Here is a 24,812-nt window from a genome sequence, read left to right on the forward strand (position 1 = left end):
TTACTATCATTTATTTTGATGTTCAGATTGTCCCAGATTTGGCCAATGGGAGCACCTTCAATCTGGAACCTGTGAAATTTGATAAGCTCCCACAATGCTTTGAGCATTTCCTCACTTTTTGGCAGAATATGATGTGCTGGGCCTTGTATAAACTGGTTGTGTCTAATGGTTCCAAGTAACATGTATTTCTCACTTCTGGTTGGTAAACCAGTCTCTTGTGAACCTGGTTAGCATGAATGGTTTCTATACCATTTATTCACCCTCAGTGAATCTGCACAACAGTCCAGAGTGGACTGTTGTGCTTTAGTGTAACCCAGTTTGAAGTAGCTTCTGATTTCCAGTGCAACATATGGCTCGGCCATCTAACCAATAGAGCCACAGGTTTCAGTGAGAAGTGTATGTAAGAACTGCCCCAACACAGATGTAATCCAAAACTATACGTTCATCACAGGTTTCAGAAATGTTGAGGTGACATGACTGTCACTTCTCCTGGTAACCTCGAGCTTTGATGAGTATGGAAAGTTCCTTCTACTTAACTGTTTGAGAACTGAACTCCCAGTCTCTTACAGTAAGATCATAGGCTGAGAAAACTCCATTGATGAGGCAATCTGGCCCACAACTTGTTTCTTTGCAGACTGCTTAAAAAAAAAAAAGAAAGAAAAGAAGAAGAAAAAAAAAAAGCCCAGTGAACTGTTAGGACCACAGGACCACTCGGACTACTCTTAGAAATGGATACAGTGTCTTGGCACTTGTGAAATAATAGTTCCATGTTTTCCAATTCCTTTCTAGTTCCTTTTCTGAAACAAACTCCCTGTCACCCAGGCTGGAATGCAGTGGCAGATCTCAGATCACTGCAATCTTCAACTCCCATGTTCAAGCAATTTTCGTGCCTCAGCCACTTGAGTAGCTGGGATTACAGGCGCACACCACCATGCCTGGCTAATTTTTTGTATTTTTAGTAGAGACCGGGTTTCACCACGTTGGCCAGGATGATCTCAAGTGTCTGACCTCAAGTGATCCGCCTGCCTTGGCCTCCAAAAGTGAGCCACTGCACCCGGCCTTCCAGTTCATACATTTTAGGGCTTTAATGGAACTCTCTTTTTCAATTTACATACATCTGAGAAACATTTCTCAAAATATTTCACCTTAAAACACTGAGGAAAAAAACAGAAGCAGAAACTTGTAAAAATACATCTTTTAATAAACATCAAGAAGTACAGTGCACTTTTATTGAGGTTTTACATTGTAGTTTACAGCAAACATACTATCCATTGTAGTGTGTATGTACAAGTAAAGTAAACTTAGGTTTTCTCTCCCATGGCTGGATAAATCAAATCTGATACATCCACATTTAAGGTGGTTTTCCAAGTTGGTTTCCATAAAAGGCCTTTAACATTAATAGGCTATTAACAACAAAAAGGTATCCCTCCCATCACAATGAGAGCTTGATGAGGGCTCAAAAGTGACTTCAAAAACTGTAAATAATTATTTTCCTTTGATGGCTTTAAAAATAGCTACTGATAGCAAATCAGAAACATTAAAGAAAAAAGACAATAAAGAAACAGCTGTTTGTCTAGTGAATCCATAATAAATACCAATTTGAGGCTATAGATTACAAAGCCAAAAGATTCTTATAGGAAAGTTAATGTTTATATTTACAATCTCATGGACTAAAAAAACTGTCTAATATGTTAATGACTGAGTCTACCTTTATTTAACATTGTTTATACACAACGACCCAAGGGATGGTAGAATTCTTGATCATTCTGGACAAAAGCATAGTGAGAGGGGACTGAAATTAACAAAAAGGGAAAATTAATATTAATCTCAAAATTCTACTCATCGTTGTCTTAAAATGATCAAGACTCAGCTACAGCTAAGAAAAATGAAAAGGATCAGAAGTGAAAGAAATCAGAAGCTAGTAATTAAAAAAATCATAAGCTTGGCCGGGCGTGGTGGCTCAAGCCTGTAATCCCAGCACTTTGGGAGGCTGAGATGGGCGGATCACGAGGTCAGGAGATCGAGACCATCCTGGCTAACACGGTGAAACCCCGTCTCTACTAAAAAATACAAAAAACTAGCCGGGTGAGGTGGCGGGCGCCTGTAGTCCCAGCTGCTCAGGAGGCTGAGGCAGGAGAACGGCGTGAACCCGGGAGGCGGAGCTTGCAGTGAGCTGAGATCCAGCCACTGCACTCCAGCCTGGGCGACAAAGCGAGACTCCATCGCAAAAAAAAAAAAAAAAAAAAAAAAAATCATAACCTTGTGTGCTTTCTACTAACAGCATTTAAAAATGTATACAACTAGATTTATTTGCTATATATATATAAACTAGTGTTGGAATTGGGGGAAAAGTACCAAATCATCTACACAAATACTAGAATCATATTCAGAATTGCAAAAAGGCATAATAATCTGTTTACCATATAACTAGCTGTTTGTAAAATCTGTAATGGTTAATAAAAAATCCTTATGAATATAGTACTAATATGTAGCAAATTACACCAATTAAATAAGCAGCTCAAATTCATAAGGCTAAAGACCCAATATCCCTGAATTTCTAAGTGTTCATCTCAGTTTTAACATGGTTTTCATCTAATTGTTACCTCATCAAAAATAACTCCTCCATCCTTAATACATCATCATACTTTCAGAAGTGGAGAGGGAACAATTTCTCTACCACTTTTGCCCATTCTCATAAATCAGTGCTATTACAAAATCTAGGCTAGCACAGGTGCCTTAAGTATACAATGGACTGAAGTAAACAGAATTTCAAGGTCCAGGATATTGTTGGTGTTGTGCAATTTGTCTGTCTGCCAGAAAGTTGTGTTTCTGGTTGAAATATTCCTGGATCAATGATTAAGAAGTTAAGGCCAACTGCCAATGAAGTCAGACTATTCCCCAACTGTCAGGTAACATTTTGATCTTCTCTATTAAAATGTCTTACTGGATGGGACCAGATCTCATACTTTTCAGGTATCCTCTATAGCACCTACTAAAGTGTTAGGCAGAGATATATGCTCAAGGAAATAATCAGTGACAGGGGTGGGAAATGAATCAAGGGTGAATGAATCAAAGTTATGGCAAAGCCATACCTTACATCACCCATAACTCAAAAGGCAGTCACCAGAGTAAATCTCTATTGTAGTCACTGAAGAACAGACTTCTTGTCCCCTACTAAATTATGTCTGAAAGAGAACAAACAATTATGGCCCTTTTATTTACTTCTCTTAGCCACTAAGAGATTGTATACGGGCATGAGTACTGTTTGATGGATGATATCTCCAAAAAAGGGTTCTCTGCCTCAGAGGAAACACTAACCTATCATAAAGCACATTCTAATCCCAATAACACAATTTATGGAATCATTAATGTTAAAAATTATTATATGTTATTCATAAGTAGGTGATATTTAGAATGGTGGTCTTAGTCTAACATCATTTAAAATACATTTTACTTTTAAACACTGGCATGAGGTAGAAGAAAGTCACAAAAGAAAGTAATCTTCAACATACTGACACCTATTCATACAATTAGCCCCGAGAGAGAAGAGTTACAGCCTTAAGCTAGATTATTGACTACTATTAAAATATTACCCTTACCTGAAATAAATTTCTTATATTTGAAACTGCCTTTTCTTTGCAGTTAAAGGTATTATAGAAAAAGAAAAATACACACTGAAATATTCATGAAGATTGTATACAACAGCTTCTGCTAACCATGATTCTTTAACATGTTGCTCTAAATTACCTCAATTGTGATGCAGGCCTCTTCCACTTAAATAATTAATTAGATATCAATATGAAGGCTAAAATTCCTTCCAGTGTAAGAAGCAAAATAAAAAAATTCACATTTAAAATAATGTACTTCTCATAAAAACTAGCAGCACTTCATTCTACCAGGACATACAAATTTGGCTTCGTTGATTGGTCAAAAACAAAGGAAAATGTATATAGGTCCAAAAGACCTCCTTGCACAAGGGGAATGTGAGGCTACAAGAAGTTTTCTTTAACAATTAACTATTTCCCCATTAAGTGGTGTGTGAAACTACTGGAATGTCAATTTCAATGGCAGAGAGGCGAGAGCGTGCTGAATAGGGCTGTGAGTAAGTATGCATACTGGGTGGATGGGAGTACAGTGGTTGCCAGAAAGGAGAAGGCAAAGATTTGCATGTACAATACCAAATAAACAGTATAAGGGAAGTCATAAACAGGCCCCCAGCACTAGCAATAGTGACATACACTGCATAGTCAAATGAAAAGACTGGCTCAAACTTCTTGTTCAGATGGATGTTATAAAAGATGACCCAGATAGATGGGGAGAGGCTCACAGTACCTGCCAGGAAAAATAGCAGCCCAGCCACCAGGTGGCAACCTGCACTATTGACCAGACACTTGGCCAGTTTGATGTTGGGCACCGAGGACCTGAAGGCAGTGTTGCACATTCCAATCAGGCAGAGCAGCAGGGCACCCATGGCGATCAACATGCTGAGGGGTAGGGCAAACTGGAGGACACGCAGGTCCAGCTGGTCAACTGATGAGTACCAAGTAGTGTCGTACATCAGGCAGTCACTGCTCCCGTCATACCGGGCACATTTCACCCACAGGCCTGTGTAAACAGTCAGGTTCTTCTCGTTTCTGTTGAATGTGATCAATCGTAATTTTCTCCAGTTGGGAAGCAGAGTCCCTGCAAAGAGGCCTGCTACTGAGGCGATTCCACATAGGAAGGAAAGGACTGTGGCTGCGTGGACATCCCGACAGCCCATGGCAGGCAAGCTTGTGGAGTGCTGTCAGTCAGACTAGGGAGTGACACACAAGAGGATAAATCGTGAGGGGACAATAGCAGAACAGAGCAGGAAGGGTGGTGCCAACTGGCAAAACATTTAATGATGAAATGTCAATGCAAAGAGGGAAAGTCTCTCCCGTTTCCTCTCTGTACAATACAAATGTATATACATGCAGGTGTGTGTGACCTCAGAGCACAGGTGCACACACATTTGGTTATTACTGACTGGGTAATGTCATCAGTATTTTTCTTCAGAATTAAAAAACAACCAAGATAATGTTAAAATCTCTTACAATTACACCTTCAATCTTCTTGTTTGTCAATAATCGTTCTTTCAACACATGTATATCAAACACTCTGTATAGGTCAGGCACTCATATAGCAAGGGCGCACTCATCAATCATCAGTTAGCTACAAACACCACAAATTCAGCCTCAAATGCTCATGCAGCAGGGGTGAAGGTGGCTCATAAAAGGCAAAGGTGTAGGGAAAGCAGCAGCACAGAACAGGGGAATGGTTGAGAGTCAACTCTTAGCAAGGCTGCTTGAATTCTAATCCCCATCTCCTCACTTACTAGCTCACTGACCTTGGGCCAGATTCAGAACTTCCCTGTGCCTTGTTTTCTTCATCTGTGAAATGGAAAGAGTAACAGTGCCAACCTCGCAGGGTTGTTCTATGGGTTCAATGAGATAATATAATGTTGAGTGCTTAAAACATGTCTAGAACATAATAAATGCTACGCCAAGTGTTAACTACTTCTTAGCATTCAGTGACCCAGCTCAGTGCTTGGCACATCAGAGCAGTTCAAAGAACATTCATTGAATGAATGTTAAATAAGAAAAAGCAAACTATTCTAATTCCTATGTACTAGGCACATGAGGAAATTATAAAAAGTAAATGAGCTCATCTCCAATGAGTCAGTCAAATGAAAAGATGAGAACATTGGTCCCTGAAATTATTCTGCTTAATTACTTCCTTGTTGATTCAAGATGACCCAAGTGCTTTTCAGGGAAATCTACAGCACTTGTTGGTTATTACTACTACTGTTCATATATGATGAATGCAAACATTTTACAAGTAATGACAACCTATTTCTATTAATGCTATTATAAGAAAAACAGTCGCCAGGTCTTTCATTACAAATTAAAAGGCCATGTTCTTTTTCTGTATATGACAAACTATAAAAAGCTTGCATTATATTCAGCTTTAATTTCCTCAAGGGTCTGATATTCACTCTCGAAGCAGGACTCAAATGTTTTTTCTCTGCCTTCTATAATACCTACTATGAGGAAATAGAGCAGACTACTTCAATAAGGTTTACTTTTTTTGGTCAGAGCATGATGAAGGGGCAAGGTTGAGAATAATTTTTATTTCTGTATACAGTTCCATCATCCTTTGCAGAATCAAATATTATCTGCTGGGATGGTGAAGTTGTTTCTAAGCTTTCAGGATCAGAAAGACAATTATGACCAAAATGCTACGAAGCTGGCTTAGAATGTGATTCTCATGAATTCCAGTGGGAGGGCACAATGTTCTCTAGAAAACAATGTTATTTGCATATTTAATCTAGTCATATAATACAGGAATATTTTTTTCTTTTTTTTCTTTTCTTTTTTTTTTTTGAAACAAGTCTTACCCTGTTGCCCAGGCTAGAGTGCAGTGACACAATCATGGCTCACTGCAGCCTTGACCCCCCCCAGGCTCAAGCGATCCTCCCACCTCAGCCTCCTGAGTAGCTGGGACCACAGGCACACGTCACTATGTTAATTTTTGTTTTTTGGTTTTTTGTAGAGACAGGGTTTTGTCATGTTGCCTAGACTGGTCTCAAACTCCTGTGCTCAAGCAATCCACCAGCGTTAGCCTCCCAAAGTACTGAGATTACAGGTGTGAACCAGCCCTCCTCCCTCCTTCCACCACCCAATTCTTCTTCCCTTTCTTTTTTTTCTTTCTTTTAGAGAACTGGTTTCACCATGTTGGCCAGGCTGGTCTCTAACTCCTGGCCTCAAGCAATCTTCCTGCCTTGGCCTCCAAAAGTGCTGAAATTACAAGCTGGGATTATAGGCATGAGCAACTGCGCCCAGCAGTTGCTGGGCGACAGAGCACGAGACTCTGTCTCAAAACAAACAAACAGCAACAGAATAATTTTACTAACCAAAAAAATGCCTATGTGTACATACATATATATTCAAATATACACAAAGCATATATAAAGGTACAATATAAAATCAGAGTTTAAGCACAAGTAACCATTTTTAAAGCTCTCAAGTTAAACATGGTTAGTTCTAAGTTTTTCCATTAGTATTAGTTTACTATTTATTATGTTACCTTCTGTCAATATTATTAGAAGTAACAATTGTTTAAGAAAATTTTATGAAAAGGAGAGATAAATTACAGTATTTTTTTTCATGCAAATTGGGAAAACGTTGTCTTGCTTAATTGTGGCAACCAAACACCTTAGTACAGCAATGGAAACTAGCACAGATTTGAGAACGTTTGCACTGGAAAAAGCTACTAGAGATGCCAAACTCTAGGCTACAGCTCTCTGGTGGTCTTTGCTTATTCACCTATCTCCCCCATACAACTTGTGTGCCTGGCACACAAGTGATTCTAGGATTATTTGAATAAACGAGTAGTGGGCTCTGTACAAAGACCCCAGTAACTCACAAAGGTGGGCCACTGGTAATGAAGAACTGTACAAGGAAGTAGTTATTAGTAAGAAGCAATCATTTATTCAACAAGTACTTACATCGTGCTGAGTGTCTAGCACACACAAAACACTCTGTTAGGCCCTGGAAAAACACCAAGACCACTGAGACCTGGACCTTGCTCCCAATGTGTCTATAGACAGACTTGTGGAAAGAAACAGCTGTTTTATGTAAACTTAGACCCTGGAAAAACACCAAGACCACTGAGACCTGAACCTTGCTCCCAATGTGTCTACAGACATACCTGTGGAAAGAAACAGCTGTTTTATGTAAACTTTAAAGTGCTGGTGGTGAATCAACTGTATAATTACTACATATCAAGTGATTATTGTTAGGTGTTAAGCAAAGTGAATAAGTACCTGTTCATAAAAATTTATCAGCCAGGAGTTAAAGACTGAGAAATGAAGGAGAATAAGGATTTGATTAAAGTTGTGAAGACATAAGAAAAAGGTTCCCTCTGTTTCTTTCAAGCTTCAGAAGTCTTCAGATAACCCACTCAAAGTCCTAATGCAATCACAATTCCTTCTTGCTTTCAGAAGCAGTACACTGCATGGGCGAATTGGCTCATGCCTGTAATCCCAGCACTTTGGGAGGCCAAGGCGGGCAGATTACTTAAGGTCAGGAGTTTGAGACCAGTCTGGTCAACATGGTGAAAACCCGGCTCTAATAAAAACACAAAAACTAGCCAGGCATGGTGGCACGTGCCTATAATCCAAGCTACTCAAGAGGCTGAGGCAGGAGAATCGCTTGAACCCGGGAGGTGGAGGTTGCAGTGAGCCTAGATCACACCACTGCACTCCAGCCTAGGCAACAGAGCACGAGACTCTGTCTCAAAACAAACAAACAGCAACAAAAAACAGAAGTAGCATAGAAATAATTGGAATTTCAATGTAATTGAGATTTCTCCAATCAAACTGCCCTGTAACACTGATTCCTGAAATGTAAATGGAGTGAGAAACAAGATCAGGATGTATAACTTTATTATTAATAAATTCCAGGCCAGGTGCTGTGGCTCATGCCTGTAATCCCAGCACTTGGGGAGGCTGACGTGGGAGGATAGCTTGAGCCCAGGAGTTTGAGACCAGGTTGGGCAACATAGTAAGACCCCATCTCTACAAAAAAAAAAAAAAGAAAATTAATTATTAAGAAAAATAAATTTCTATAATTCTTAGCCTATAGACTATCAAATGACATTAATGAAGAGAGGTGGGGCAACATATATTTCATTATGAAGTGCTTTTAACTGTAATCTGCATCAAATCAATACAAATATTATATTAGCTCTCTGAAATCGCCTTTGATGAAGCATTTTTAGCTCAAATCTCAGGGATGGACAAAGGCCTATCTATACAGAGTCAATAAGGATACCATGGCACTTTTTCAGAAGGGAAGTACTATTAGCCTTAATTCTTAAGCTAAATTTTGGCCTGATGCTGGAATTAATGTCTAGCTCCTTGTAGCTTTTTTTTGCTACTTCACTTTTATGCCCTGTTCTTAATTTCACATGCTTATGGTTTGATAAGTTATATATCCCACGAGAAAGAGAAAGTTATTTATTTTAAGACAGGGTCTTACTCTATCACCCAAGCTGGAGTGCAGGGCATGATCACAGCTCACTAAATTTCAGTGAGCTGAGATCCTGGGCTCAAGTAATCCTCCTGCCTCAGCTTCCTGAGTAGCTGGGATTACAGGTGCATGCCACCATGCCAGGCTAACTTTTAAGTTTTCTGTAGAGATGGGGTCTTGCTGTGTTGCCCAGGCTGGTCTTGACTTCTTGGGCTCAAGCAATCCCCCAACCTCAGCCTTTCAAAGGGCTGGGATTACAAAAGTAAGTCACTATGCCTAAAGTAAAATTGTATAGGATAGTTTGGGGAAAGAATATGTTTGATGTTTTAAAACAAAGATAATGCTGACTTCCAGATTAGGATTTGTTCATACTTGCAAGGGTAAAAAGACTACTCTTGTCCTGTGTCATTTAGTTTTAATCTACAATAATGTTTTTCAAATGCAAACCTCATCCGCCATTCCATTTCTTACCATTCAGTAAGTTCCCATTTCCCACAGAATAAAGTCTCTAAAGTTTCAAATCCTCCCCATAGCTTACACCACCTGATTCCTACCAAATTCTCAACCTTCTCATGTGCCACTCTTCCACCCTACACACTACAGTCTATGCAGCCACATCACCTTTCTGTTAACTTCCCACATTTTCCACTTCCTAATTCAGTTAAGGGCCTTCCCTCATGGTCTTTCTCCTAGAACTTTCTTAATTCCAACCTATTATTTGCTTAGCTAATATTTACTCATTCTTCTAGTGTCCAGGGAGGCTTGCCCTAAACCTCCCCCCACCCTTGGTTATATGCTGTGGTAGCACTTTTGCACTTTTTCTTCTGTAGCAGTGATCATTCTTATAATTCATTGTTCAGTGTTGTTTTCTTTCCCATCAGACTGTGAATTCCAGGACAGAGATCCCTTTGTTTTGTTCACTGTGTCCCATACTGGCACATAAAAGGCACTCAATTATTTTCTGAATGAATGAGCAAACAAATGGAGGTTCTGTATAACTCTAGTCAGAATACAGACAGAAATTTAGTCTCAGTTCCATTCACTTCATTTGGGACAATTCACACCACCCTGCATTCTGATACATCCAGACTGCTTCTAGACTGTGCCCCTGCCTTCTCCTTTTTGGCCAAAAGAGTCTCCCATTTTACAAAGCAACATTCATTTTCTTCCCCCAGAAACCTGTGCTTAGCAAAGACGAGACCATCCTTAGGTACCTACATGCAGACTATGCTTCTAGGAATACATATCTAGGTTTAGCAACACTGGCTAACTTCAACAATGCTTTGAAAGTCAATTATTCCTGGCCGGGCGCGGTGGCTCATGCCTGTAATCCCAGAACTTTAGGAGGCCAGGGCAGGCAGATCACAAGGTCAGGAGTTCAAGAGCAGCCTGGCCAATACGATGAAACCCCGAGACTCCATTTCAAAAACAAAAAGTCCATTGTTCCAGTGTTGATTCTTCTGTTTTCAACTTAACAGGTATGTCATGAATTAGACATATTTCTCTTAAGAGTGGTTAATATATCAAATTAATATTTAGTAAAGCTAAACAATATATATGTTTTTTAATGGAGAAAAAAACATCTTTTTGCCATGTGAAAATCCCTAATTAGGGACTGTGGAAAATGTGCAAGTCTAAGAACACTTTAACAAATCTGACAAGCAGTCATGAGTACTAGCTGGATGATAGCTTTGAGCTACGTCGTACATACACATAAGTGCGTCTGTTGTTTCCATCTAGGAAGCTGCTTGGTATTGTTGTCCAGGAGACCAAAGACCTGAATACCACTCAGAACCTATCATCTACAAACTGGACAAGTCACTTATGTCCTCTGAACCTCAAATTTTTCATCTGTAAAGTGTACCACAAAGTAGTAAAATCATGAATAGCAAAGTCCTTTGTAAACCAGAATATGGTCAGAAATGTAAGTCAGTAATGATTATTAGCAGGCTTATTTACTTTTTTCAACTAGAAACATACTTTTCTTCTGGACCCTCGGCAAATGACCACAGATGGTTATAGTCATATAACAAGAAGGACAGAACATTCTCTTTGGAGACACTGACCAAATCAAATATAGACTCTATTTCAAATAACCACTTTAGATTTGTCATTTGACCCTCTGTTCCACCATGACTTTCAGAAAAGAAGATAAAATTTGGTACACAATTAAATGTTATCAAAGACATAATTTCAAATAAAAATATTTTCAAAGTATATATTTTCTATGGTTTTGAATAGAATTTAAAGAAGGCTGGAGCAGGAACAGTGGCTAAGAGCTTTAGGAAGTCACAGATCTCATAGACCCTGCACTATTTTTTCCAGGCACAATTCTGAGTTACATTTACAAGAGAGTTACAAGAGTACATATGTCTAATAGCAGCTGGCTTCTATTTTTTTGAGACAGGGTCTTGCTTTCTCACCCAGGCTGGAGAGCAGTGGTGCAATCATGGCTCACTGCAGCCTCGACCTACCAGGCTCAAGCAATCCTCCCACCTCAGCTTCTGGAGTAGATGGGGCTATAGGCATGTGCCACCACACCTGGCTAATTTTTTTTTTTTTTTTAATTATTATTATACTTTTAAGTTCTAGGGTACATGTGCATAACGTGCAGGTTTGTTACATATGTATATTTGTGCCATGTTGGTGTGCTGCACCCATCAACTCGTCATTTACATCAGGTATAACTCCTAATACAATCCCTCCCCCCTCCTCCCTCCCCATAATAGGCCCCAGTGTGTGATGTTCCCCTTCCCGAGTCCAAGTGATCTCATTGTTCAGTTCCCACCTATGAGTGAGAACATGCAGTGTTTGGTTTTCTGTTCTTGCAATAGTTTGCTGAGAATGATGGTTTCCAGCTGCATCCATGTCCCTACAAAGGACCCAAACTCATCCTTTTTTATGGCTGCACAGTATTCCATGGTGTATATGTGCCACATTTTCTTAATCCAGTCTGTCACTGATGGACATTTGGGATGATTCCAAGTCTTTGCTATTGTGAATAGTGCTGCAGTGAACATATGCGTGCATGTGTCTTTACAGCAGCATGATTTATAATCCTTTGGTTATATACCCAGTAATGGGATGGCTGGGTCATATGGTACTTCTAGTTCTAGATCCTTGAGGAATCGCCATACTGTTTTCCATAATGGTTGAACTAGTTTACAATCCCACCAACAGTGTAAAAGTGTTCCTATTTCTCCACATCCTCTCCAGCACCTGTTTTTTACTTTTGTATGACTGCCATTCTAACTGGTGTGAGATATTTTTAAAAATTTTCTCATACAAACAGGATCTTGCTATGTTGCCCAGGATGGTCTCAAACTCCCAGGCTCAAGGGATCCTTCCACCTCAGCCTCTCAAAGTGCTGGGATTATAGGGCTGAGCCATCATGCCCAGCCCTAACTTAATTCTTGATGGTAACACTGAGAGTTCCTTCTATCTATAATTTGGGTTTTCTGAGAAACTGTAAGTCATCAATCATTGCACTCACAAGAGAGGTCTGTCCTATACATTTATTTTGTTGAACAAGAGAAAATAAAACAGTCATTGTTGGCAGACATGGTAGCAGGAGGGAGGGAAATAAGATATAATTAAAGGACGTACTTACCCTTTGAGGTACCTGACAGTTCCAAAACAGCTTTATTCAGCTTAGAAGAAACACATGCAGATCTGAATACACAGTAGCAATAATCTGAGCCTAAAGAAATAGGAAAAATACTTCAAATTAACACAGTACTTCTCTAAAAGTTCTGCTTGAATTCCCATGAATTAGAAGAAATGATTAGTAATCACCTAAAACCAATGAAATGTTATACTAAAAAGGGCAGACAGTAAATTTTTTAAAAAGGCAGTTGAGCAGGGGTGCAGTGGCTTACACCTGTAATTCCAACACTTTGGGAAGCTGAGGCGGGATGATCACTTGAGCCAGAGTTCAAGATCAGCCTGGCCAACATGGCAAAACCCCCTCTCTCCTAAAAATACAAAAATTAGCCGGGCATGGTGGCTCATGCCTATAGTCCCAGTTACTTGGGAGGCTAAGGCACAAGAACCGCTTGGACCTGGGAGGCGGAGGTTACAGTGAACCAAGATTGCATCACTGCACTCCAGCATGGGCGACAGAGGGAGACTCTGGCTCAAAAAAATAAAATCAAATAAATAATAATAATAATAATTAGCCAGGTGTGACGGTGCACACCTGTTGTACCAGCTTCTTGGGAGGCTGACCCAGGAGGATCACTTGAGCCCAGGAGTTTGAGGTCACAGTGAGTCATGATCATGCCACTGCACTCCAGCCTGGATGACAGCAATGATCTGTCTCAAATAATACAAAAATAAAAATTAAAAGGCTGTTTATTCCTTAATTCATGCATTATATATGAGAAATATAGAGAATATAGAAAAATACGTAGAAATAGAAGGAAAAAATTAACTCATTTTGTGACTTGAGAATATAGGAGAAATGGGGATGAAAAACACTTTGCTGTCTTGGGAATATATGATTGATATTTAATGAATGTTTTAGATCATTTTCATGACTGTGGTGAAAGGATAAGGAAGGTGGGGAAAGATTGTGCAGTTGTCTTGGAAGCAAAATAAATTTTCTTTTACATTTTTAAAAAAGGACACTGACAACAAGATCAGACAAAATTGATCTGAATTCTGCATCCTGAAATTTGCAACTAGAATGCTTTAAAAAAATAGTTCCACCAATGACTCAACCTGCCATTTGAAGATGCTTCTATATATCTACTTTAAACATTAGCCATTTCCTCTTCAAATACCATTTATCTCAAACAGGTAAGATGAGAATGGAAACTCATTATTATGTGCGCCTGAGAGTTTCCTGGATTGAGGCGTTCATCACTAGCCCTATTATGATCATTATGTAGAATGCTCCTCTACAACTGGCTGCTCGGAGATTTCAGTCAAGTCCCCCACAACCCCTCCCCCGCCCCAAATGTGTTTCTTGAGTTGATATCAAGCATAATTGCTCACTCCAAAGTCAGAGGAAATCGCTTTACAATTAATAACACACATAGACTCCCTGGGCAATCATCTTAAGTGAGGTCACCAAGTCTGACCTTTCCCGTGGCTATGGGCCCCTTACTAGGCCGGGAACACAGAACTTACAGGAAAGCAAAACAAGCTCTCAGGGCAATCCGCATCCCCCTCCGCCCCCCTCCGCCTCCTCTCCTCCCTCTTTTCGAAGAGCCCTGTGCTTAGTAGACGCAGACCTGGCAGAAAGAAAAAAATGCCCCACTATTGAGAGCCAATGGAGAGAGACCGCAACAGCGACTGTTAACGCTCTCAGAGCTAGCCCATCCCTGCAACACTGAGTGGGTTTGAACCGCAAGCAGGTCATCATTACACAACCAGCATCAGCTGGTTATTCAAAAATAGCAGCTTGGGCTCCCCCACAAACCCGCGCCAGCAAAGCTCCCAGCCCTTGGCGGTTCCGGCAACACACCTCGACATTTCCATACTCCTGTGTACAAAATAATTGTTTAAAGCCTTACCAAATACCTACTCAATTTTCACATCCACAGATGTGGTGAGCGTTTTCCAATGCTCCGGATTCCCTTGGATTTAGCTATTTTTACATAAAATCCTCAGTTACTTATGCAAAAGACCCAGAAATCGGAACATCTTGACCACACCTACCTGCTTCTCACACGCAGGGCATTTTACTCGCCCACACTGAGGAGCCTCTTAGAGCGTCTCCCTCTCAGCGTCCCAGGAAGTGCGTTCCCAGAGAGGCACACCGGAGGCTTCTGGGAGCGCAGTCAGGTTCTCCCGTGGTCCTGAACGGCAATGCCCTGGATGGCTGGGACTACAATTCCCAGAATCCACTGGGCCGCCAGCCGCAGGCAACATCCTGCGACCACCTCCTGCCTTTCCGTTTTTCCCCCTCCACCTCCCCGGATTTCTCTTGCACCTTATGTTCTGTCTAGAATTGGGTTATCGATTAAAGAAAAAAAAAAGGCCAAACGAAACAAAACTAAAAGTAGTTTTGAGTTGGGTACCAAAGTATATATTCCCCAGTGAAGGTGACTTGCCCGTAAGAAGGTTAGCAAAAATTCTGAAATCTGGATTTTTTTTTCCCCTCAAAGGTTTATCTAGGCACAAAGTAGAAAAGAGCTCAAAGTCTAGAACCAAACAGCCCAGATTTGTATGGGGCTTTGCTGTGTATTGATTAGGTGGCCCTGGGCAAGTTATCTCTCTATGTCTGGAGGTTATCTGTTAAAATGCGGATAAGATCACCCACATCATACTGTTGTCTTGAACACTGAGGGACCTAATATAGCTAAAGTACAGAATATATAGCTAGCTATTAGATATTTGAACTAATTTTACTCTCCCACACAATTTCTACTGTCCTGTCCCTTTCTCTGTTGGCTTCTCTCAAATGTGAAGTCTTGCAGTAGTGAATGAATATTTGAATTAAACTAAAGGATTCCAAAGTCCTAAATAACAATGATCTGAGTTTTTAAAAAATAAAAGATGCTGAAGTGTTGTGATGCCTACTACTTCGAAATGATCACACACACACACACACACACAAATGGATATAAAATGTGGCAAAGTGTATAATTGATTCATGAAGAATACGTTTGTGGGTGTTTCTTGTACTATTCAAATTCTCTGTATCTTAGAAATTTTTCAAAATAAAAAGGAGAAAAAGTATCATAGTTTATACAAAAGGATGGCACCCATCAGTATAACCTTGGGCAAGTGAGGTAACCCCTTTGTGCCTCAAGGTCTCATCCGTAACAGTATATCTACATCAGAAAATTGTGATGAGGATTAAATGAATTACTATAGAGATGGCTACAACAGTGTCTGATACATAATGACTATATGTTTGCTATTAGAATTTTCCATTTTGTGTTGCTCTAGTAACAATGAGACTATTTGTCAGAGACTTTTTAAAAAGGGAGGGTAGAGAGGCTACTATCACTCCACCACTACCTCCTTCTTATGTGTGATACTGCTTTAGAGGATAGATAAGGTTATCTAAGGCCAGAAGCAATCCAATCCCAAAGCCAGGCCGGGAAATGTAATAATGAGGAAGAAAGATAGCACTGGGTGGTGAAAAGATTTCTGGGCTTCAGGCCAGCTCTGGCAATAGCAGATGGATAATAGCAATGTGACAAAGGATAATCACTTATTTCCTCTGAACTTCAGTTCTCTCATCTATAAAGCTGAATTGAATCAAATAACTATGTACAAAATCATTTTATAACTTATTTCCCAATCACTGATGAATGCTGCCTGATTAGAGGACTTTAGCTGGGAGGTACAGACAATTGATTACAATAATTTAAAAAATCACAGCACAAAAAGGAAGGAAAGACAACCCTATTCCTAGACTTACTGTTCAAGCTGGGGTCTAAAATGCCTGCCTCTGGCATAGCAAAGATGGAACAGAATACTTAAATACCCTGTTGGAGTTCAGTAGTTCAATAATTGGAATATAATTCTCAAAAATACTTTAGATAAGAATTTAGATCTGCAATTAACAATCCTGTCTTTCCTGTTTTTCTCATTAGAGATTCTTTAAGGAGAAAGTCAAATCTTAAATTCACTGCCGTGTACCATTCGCCACCAAAATTCTACAGATATTCCCATTTGGTCACTGCATTAGCTTTCTATTGCTGCTGTGACAAATTATCACAAACTGAAAGGCTTAAAACACAATAAATTTATTATCTTACAATTCTGGAGGTCAAAAATCTGACACAGGTCTCACTGGGCTAAAATCAGGATGTCAGCAGGGCTTTTTTTTTTTTTTCCTTTTTTACTGATGTGTGATATATGTACATAGTGTTTAGAAGTAGATATGATCATATAATACATTCATATAATTTGTAAAGATCAAATCAGTGTACTTGGGATATTCATCACCTTAAATATTTATCTTTATGCTAGAACCATTTGAATTCTCTTCTAGCTATTTTGAGATATACAACACATTACTGTAAACTATAGTCACCATACTGATCTAACATTAGGTCTCAGTTCTTCTATCAAACCATATATTTGTACCCACCAATCAACTTTTCAAACCCCTTTTCCATCCTACCCTTCCCGGTCTCTGGTGACCACCAGCCTACTCTCTATTTTCATGAAATTCACTTTTTTATGTCCCGCATGAGTGAAAACGTGTGTTATTTGTCTTTCTGTGCTTGGCTTATTTCACATAATGGCTTCTAGTTCCATCCATGTTGCTGCAAATGAGGATTTCATTCTTTTGTAATAGTTGAATAATGTTCCATTGTGTAAATATAGCACATTTTCCTTATCCATTCATCCACTGATGGGCATTTAGGTTGATTTCATATTTTGACCATTGTGAATAGTGCTACAATACACATAAGTGTATTGAAGTTTTTCCAATATACTGATTTCCTTTCTTTTGGATATACACCCAGTAGTGAAACTGCTGGATCATATGGTAGTACTATTTTTAGCTTTTTTGGAAACACTATACTATTCTTCATAGTGGCTGTACTAATTTGCATCCCCATCAACAATGTACAAGAGTTTCCCTTTTGCCTCATTCTTGCCAGCATCTGTTATTGCCTTTTAGATAAAAGTCATTTTAACTGGGAAGAGATATTGTAGTTTTGATTTGCATTTCTCTAATAAGTAGTGATGTTGAGCACTTTTTCGTATACCTGTTAGCCATTTGCATGTCTTCTTTTGAGAAATGTCTATTCAGATATTTTGCCCATATTTTAATCAGGTTATTTGTGTGTGTGTGTGTATGTGTGTCTGCTATTGTTTGAGCTCCTTATATGTTCTTGTTATTAATCCCTTGTCAGATGGGTAGATCGCAAATATTTTCTCCCACTCTGTGGGTTGTCTCTTCACTTTGTTGATTGTTTCCCTTGCTGTGCAGAGCATTTTAGCTTGATATAATCCTATTTATTTTTGCTTTCATTGATTGTGCTTTTAAGGTCTTACACAAAAAATCCTTGTGTCCAAGACCAATGTCCTGGAGGGTTTCTCCAATGTTTTCTTCTAGTAGTTTCATAGTTTCACGTTTTAAGTCTTTAATCCATTTATATTTGATTTTTGTATATTGTGAGAGATACAGGTCTAGTTTCATTCTTCAACATATGAATATCCAATTTTCCGGCATCATTTATTGAAAAGACTGTCCTTTCCCCATTGTATGTTCTTGGTGCCTTTGTCAAAGATGAATTGGCTGTAAATGCATGGGTTTATATCTGGGTTCTTTATTCTGTTCTATTGGCCTCTGTGTCTGTTTTTTAAGCCAGTACCATGCTGTTTTGGTTACTATGCCTTTATAGTAAATTTTGAAGTCAGGCAACGTGATGTCTCCAGCTGTGGTCTTTTTGCTCAGGATTGCTTCGGCTATTCAGGGTCTTTTGTGGTTTCATATAAATTTTAGAATTTTTTAAAATTTCTGTGAAAAATGCCATTAGTATTTTGATAGGGATTGCACTGAATCTGTCAATAGCGGTGGTTAGTCTCATGTTCACAATATTAATTTTTCAATCCATGAACATGGAATATCTTTCTATTTTTTTGTGTGTCCTCTTCAATTTCTTTCATCAGTGTTTTTTTTTTTTTTTTGAGACGGAGTCTCGTTCTGTCGCCCCGGCTGGAGTGCAGTGGCGCGATCTCCACTCACTGCAAGCTCCGCCCCCCGGGTTCACACCATTCTCCTGCCTCAGCCTCCCGTGTCATCAGTGTTTTATAGTTTTCCTTGTATGGATCTTTCACATCTTCAGTTAAATTAATTGCTAGGTGTTTTATATTCTTTGGAGCTATTATAAATAAAATTCCATTCTTGATTTCTTTTTCAATCGTTTGCTTTTGGCATATATACATGCTACTGATTTTTGTATGTTAATTTTGTATATTGCATCTTTACTAAATTTGTTTATTAGTTCTAATAGTTTTTTGGTGGATTTTTCTAAGTAAAACATCATGTCATCTGTAAACAAAGCTAATTCAACTTCTTCCTTTCCAATTTAGATGCTCTTTCCTTCCTTTGCGTAATTGCACTGGCTAGGACTTCCAGTACTATATTGAATAAAAGTGGTGAAAGTGGAAATCCTTGTCATGTTCTAGATCTTAGAGAAAAGGCCTTCGGTATTTCCCTGTTCAGTATGATGTTAGCTATGGTTTGTCATACATGGCCTTTATTATTTTGAGGTATGTTCCTTCTATACCCAATTTGATGAGGTTTTTTTTTTTTTTTAATCAAAAGGGGATGTGAATTTTATCAAGTGCTTGTTTAGTATTTAAATAATCATATGGTTTTTGTTCTTGGTTCTGTTAATGTGGTGTATCACATTTATTGATTTGCATGTATTGAACCATCCTTGCATCTCTGTAATGAATCCCACTTGATTATGCTGAGTGATCTTTATAATGTTTTGTTTTGAGAAAGAGTTTTGCTCTGTTGCCCAGGCTAGAGTGCAGTGGCGTGATCTTGGCTCACTGCAACCTCCACCTCCCGGGTTCAAGCCATTCTCCTGCCTCAGTCTCCCAAGTAGCTGGGATTATAGGCATGAACCACCATGCCCAGCTGATTTTTGTATTTTAGTAGAGATGGATTTTCGCCAAGTTGGCCAGGCTGGTCTTGAACTCCTGACCTCAAGTGGTCTTCCTGCTTCAGCCTCCCAAAGTGCTGGGATTACAGGCATGAGTCACTGCACCCAGCCTTTAACATATTGTTGAATTTGGTTTGCCAGTATCTCAAAATTTGTTGAGAATTTTTACATGTATATTCATTAGTGATATTGGCCTATAGTTTTCTTGTTTCATTCTGTCCTTGTCTGGTTTTGGTATCAGGGGAATTCTGGCTTCATAAATGGGTTTGGATGTTTTCTCTCCTCTTCAATCTTTTTGAACAGTTTGAGTAGAACTGGCGTTAGTTCTTGAAATGCTGAGTAGAATTCAGCAGTGAAGCCATCAGGTCCTGGGCTTATTTTTTATTTATTGATGGGAGACTTTTTTTTTTTTTTTTTAACTCATTATTGGTTTATTGAGGCTTTCTATTTCTTCATGGTTCAGTCTGGTGTGTGTGTATGTGTGTATGCATAGGGCTTTTTTAATGTAATACATCTGAAAAGAATGTATATATAAAGAGTTCAGACATGAGAAATCATTGATTCAACACTAATGAATCTATAAGAATTAGGATTGGGGAAAGGAAAAGATTACTTAAACATTTTTAGAAATTGGGAACTCAAACAAAAACAAGCTGATAAATCCCTATTAACACTTATGAAGAGCCTTCTTAAGACTCTTCCCATGATTTTATTAAACTAGAGAGCCTCATCTGGGTGCTCTAGGGTTCCTCATATGTAAAACAGAAATAAGGGGATTCCCTGACTGTTCCCAATGCTGTTAAGTGTTCTCCTCACCCTCACCTCACCCCCAGCTTCTTAATAGAGTAGGCCTTCAGTCTCATAACTTGAAAGGATGTGGATCATTCCATAGATGTCTTCCAGCACCACCTCTCATATTTCCTATACATACCAGGTCTCCAGCTTCATTCTAGGAATAAAATACACTACTGAGTTGCAAATCTATGCTAAGGATATAAGACAATGACTGATGGAAAAATTTATTTTAAATTACATATTCTGGGAGGCTGAGGCAGGTCGATCATGAGGTCAAGAGATTGAGACCATCATGGCCAACACGGTGCAACCCCATCTCTACTAAAAATACAAAAATTAGCCAGGTGTGGTGGCATGCACCTGTAGTCCCAGCTACTGGGGAGGCTGAGGCAGGAGAAGTGCTTGAACCCGGGAGGTGGAGGTTGCAGTGAGCCAAGATGGTGCCACTGCACTCCAACCTGGTGACAGAGCGAGACTCCAACTCAAAAAAAACAATTACATATTCAATCCAGTTAGTGTATTTCAAAGGTGCAATATTTTTCTTCATTTATTAGTGAAAGAAGTTAGGAATTAATTTCCCCCCAAATCAGGAAATGGCAAACAAATGTCTTTGAAAGTCACAGTCACATATATAGTGCATACTAGAAAAGAGGAGGGACAAGACAGCACACTTTCATGAGTATCATCAAATACTGGATCTATTCAAGGGTAGAGAGAAAAGGCAACTTTCAAAAAGTAGCACTTTATTAAATGAAGCATTTACTGTACTTCTTCCTAAGAGCACCAGATTGAGAACATGTTTTCTAAATGAGATCTAAGAAGTGGAAATGTGGAATCAATCTGTCCTCCTCCCCTTAAGGGCTATCCATTGGTTAATTTAAATAAACAAGACTAAAAACCAAACCCCTCCCATACTCCCCCTCCCAAAAAAGAGGGGGAAAAACTCACTAAAATGTCCCAGATTACTCTCCAGAATAGAACCAGGGAGCTGTTTTAACAATTCAAATTAGTCTGTTATAGAGTCAACACAGCATGCCTTGCTTTTAAACAAAAAATTAAATTAAAAAATAAAAAAATTTTTTGGAACAACAAAACAAAAACTAATACTGATCACTTTTCTGACAATACACAATTATTCAAAATTAACTAGAGCTGGGAGAGGGAAGGTGAGGATACCTATGGGCCTTGTCTCACACGAGTGCATGTGTGTTAGGTCCAGGGCATTTGTCATTATCGCAAAAATGAATTTTGATTTTTAATCTCTAGTTTGATAAACACTGCTTTTGGTATGATGCCAATACCAGCTGTGCAGAAAAGGCTCTGGAAAGATGTTCATAGCAGCACACACTTGCAGCTCTTTTTCAGTTCCGGAGGCTCCAGGGCAACCAATATTGCTTCATCAGATACATTTTTCGGCCTAATTTTCAGTTTCACTCCAATGCTTCTTCGTTGATTCTCTGTCTGGATGATCTGTTCATTACTGAGCGCAGGGAGTTCCAGTACCCTACTATTACCGTATTGCTGTCCATTTCTCCCTTTAGACCTATTAATGTTTGCTTATATATTTGGGACCTCCAGTGTTGGATGCAGAGATATTTGTAATGTTATATCCTCTTTCTGAATTGATCTCTTTATCATTATATAGTGACCTTCTTTGTTTCTTTTCAGTCTTTGATTTGTAATCAATTTTATCTGATTTAAGTATAGCTACTCCTGTTCTTTCTTGGTTTCCAGCTACATGGAATATCTTTTTCCACCCCATCACTTTCACCATGTGCGTCCTCATAGGTGAAGTGGCAGAATATACTTTGTTTCATATCCATTCAGCCATTCTATGCCTTTTCATCAGAAAATTGAATGTTTACATTCAGAGTTATTATTTGATAAGTACTGCCATTTTTTTGCTTGTTTTATGGTTGTTTTGTAAGTCCTCTCTTTCTTCCTATCTTCCTTTATGGGTAAATGATTTTCTCTCATTGTATGTTTTAATTAGTTGCTTTTCATTTTTAATAAATCTATTACAGGTTGTTGTGTGAGATTATCATGAGGTTTACAAAAAATGTTATTTTAAGACGACAACTTAGATCACAAAAAAAGTGAAGAAAAAAAAACTTGTATACTTTAACTCCATGTCCCACATATTTTGAATTTTAGTTATCTCAATTTACCTATTTTTATATTGCCTACCTCTTAACAGGTTGCTGTAGCTATTATTGTTTTTGATAGAGTTGACTTTTGGGCTTTATACTAGAGTTATAAATAAACTGCACACCAAAATTACAATACTAGCATATTCTGGATTTGTCTGTGTACTTAATTTTACCAGTGAATTTTATATCTTCAAATGTGTTAGGGTTTTTTTCTGCATGGTTAGTGTTTTTTTCTTGCAGATTGCAGAACTTCCTTTAGCATTTCTTGTAAGATGGATTTGGTGGTATTCTGGGAAAGGATATATCTCTCCTTCATATTCGAAGGATTACTTCTGGTTCCAGTATACTTGGATGACAGGTTTTTTTTTTTCATTCAGCACTTTGAAAATGTCATTGCACTCCCTCCTGGCCTATATGGTTTCTGTTGAGAAGTCTGTTGCCAGATGAACTGGAACTCCTTTATGTTATTTGCTTAATTTATTTTGCTGCTTTTAGGATTCTCTTTGTCCCTGACCTTTGAGAGTTTGATTATTACATGCCTTGTGGTAATCTTTTTTGCACTGAATCTGTTTGGTGTTCCCTAACCTTCCGGGACCTGGATATTTATCTCTTTCTCAAGTTTTGTTATTATTTCTTTGAGTAAGTTTTCTACCCCTGCTGTTGCTCAACTCCCTCTGGAACACCAATAATTCTTAGATTTGGTCTTTGGAGGTAATTTTCTATATCTTCTAGGTGATTTTTTCCCCTCAGATATCTTTACTACCAAAAGGTGACCTTCATTGCCTTTCACTTTCTTTTTTCTCCTCTGTGTATTTTCAAATGGCACAAGTTCACTGATTCTTCTGCTTGATCCACTCTGCTGAATTTTTCAGTTTAGCAAATGTATTTCTCAGTTCCAAGATTTAACATTTAAATCTTTGTTATATTTATCTAATAAGTTTCTGAATTGCTTTTCTGTGTTATCTTGGAGTTCCTTGAATCTCTTTACTACTTTAAATTCTTGGTCAGAGAGCTCACATATCTCCAACTCATTAAGGTCAGTTACTGAGGAAACATTCTTTTGATTCTTCCTTTGAAATATCCACTTGCCCTTTATTCACTACAAATAATTACCACAATTTTATTCAAGGCCTCACCTCCTTAGATCAAGATAGGTGCAATAATTTCCATAGGTAATGGTGAATTTAAAAGAATATAAAAGCCAGTAATTTATTATTATTCAACATTTTTGTTTTGTTTTGTTTTTTTGAGACACTCTTGCTCTGTCACCCAGGCTAGAGTTTAGTGGCGCAAACTTGGCTCACAGCAACCTTCGCCTCCTGGGTCCAAGCGATTCTCCTGTCTCAGTCTCCTGAGTAGCTGGGATTACAGGTGTGTGCCACCATGCCTGGCTAATTTTTGTATTTTTAGTAGAGATAAGATTTTACCATGTTGGCCAGGCTGGTCTCAAACTCCTGACCTCAAGTGATCTGCCCGCCTTGGCCTCCCAAAGTGCTGCAGTTGTAGGTGTGAGCCATCGCGTCCAGCCTATTATTTTAAATTTAAAACAGAAAACCTTATTACATACTAAGCAGTGGGCTCTTTTTCACAGATTATTTAATTCCAACAACCCCACATTACCAGCAGAGAAAGTGAGATACAGAGTAATTAATATGTCCCAAATCAATAAGTATTAAGTGGTGGACTAAAAGGTTGCTGTCATTGCTCAGAACTCTATAAACTCAGGCCCATCTCCGTATTTTAGATTTCTGTCTCAAAGATTTACTCTTAAATGCTCATGTCAGGTATTCCTGAACTTGGAATGGCCTTACACTATTTTTTTAACCCAGATCTTACGTACATTCACCCTTCTCTGAATATTTGTGCCTTCTCTAAGCTTTACACAATTCATAAACTCCAAAATGTAAACTAACTTGCAGATACTGTTCCCTTTCTGTTAGTCATATCTCACCAGAGCATTTCCAAGTCTATGACTGAAATTCAACAAATACAGATTAATAAAAATTACTCCCCATATACTTTTTTTAAAAAGCCTGTCAAATAAAAAAAAAACTATCTATTAATTGCAAAATGTAATTGCAAAGTATATTATCACTGCTAGTTGAGAAGTGAAAAGGGGAAAACAGTTTGTTTTTGAATTACTATAAAAAATCTGAGACTGGGCTTCTGCAGGCTTTATATGAAGCACAGTGCTGGCATCTGCTTCTGGTGAGGCCTCAGGA

At 38.7% G+C, this 24,812-nt stretch overlaps 1 protein-coding gene across 1 annotated transcript; it reads right to left on the reverse strand.

The window, feature by feature from the left end:
- Nucleotides 1-2,264: 2,264 nt before the first annotated feature.
- Nucleotides 2,265-14,933, reverse strand: CLDN12 (claudin 12). The gene is made up of 3 exons (XM_023226597.1): nucleotides 14,718-14,933; nucleotides 12,664-12,753; nucleotides 2,265-4,795 (listed from the first exon to the last, which is right to left on the reverse strand). Exon 3 carries the CDS (start codon nucleotides 4,760-4,762, stop codon nucleotides 4,028-4,030), a length of 735 nt encoding a protein of 244 aa, XP_023082365.1. The 5' UTR covers nucleotides 4,763-4,795; nucleotides 12,664-12,753; nucleotides 14,718-14,933; the 3' UTR covers nucleotides 2,265-4,027.
- Nucleotides 14,934-24,812: the final 9,879 nt, after the last annotated feature.

The sequence above is a fragment of the Piliocolobus tephrosceles genome, chromosome 8, assembly GCF_002776525.5.
Source record: "Piliocolobus tephrosceles isolate RC106 chromosome 8, ASM277652v3, whole genome shotgun sequence".
Taxonomy (NCBI): domain Eukaryota; kingdom Metazoa; phylum Chordata; class Mammalia; order Primates; family Cercopithecidae; genus Piliocolobus; species Piliocolobus tephrosceles.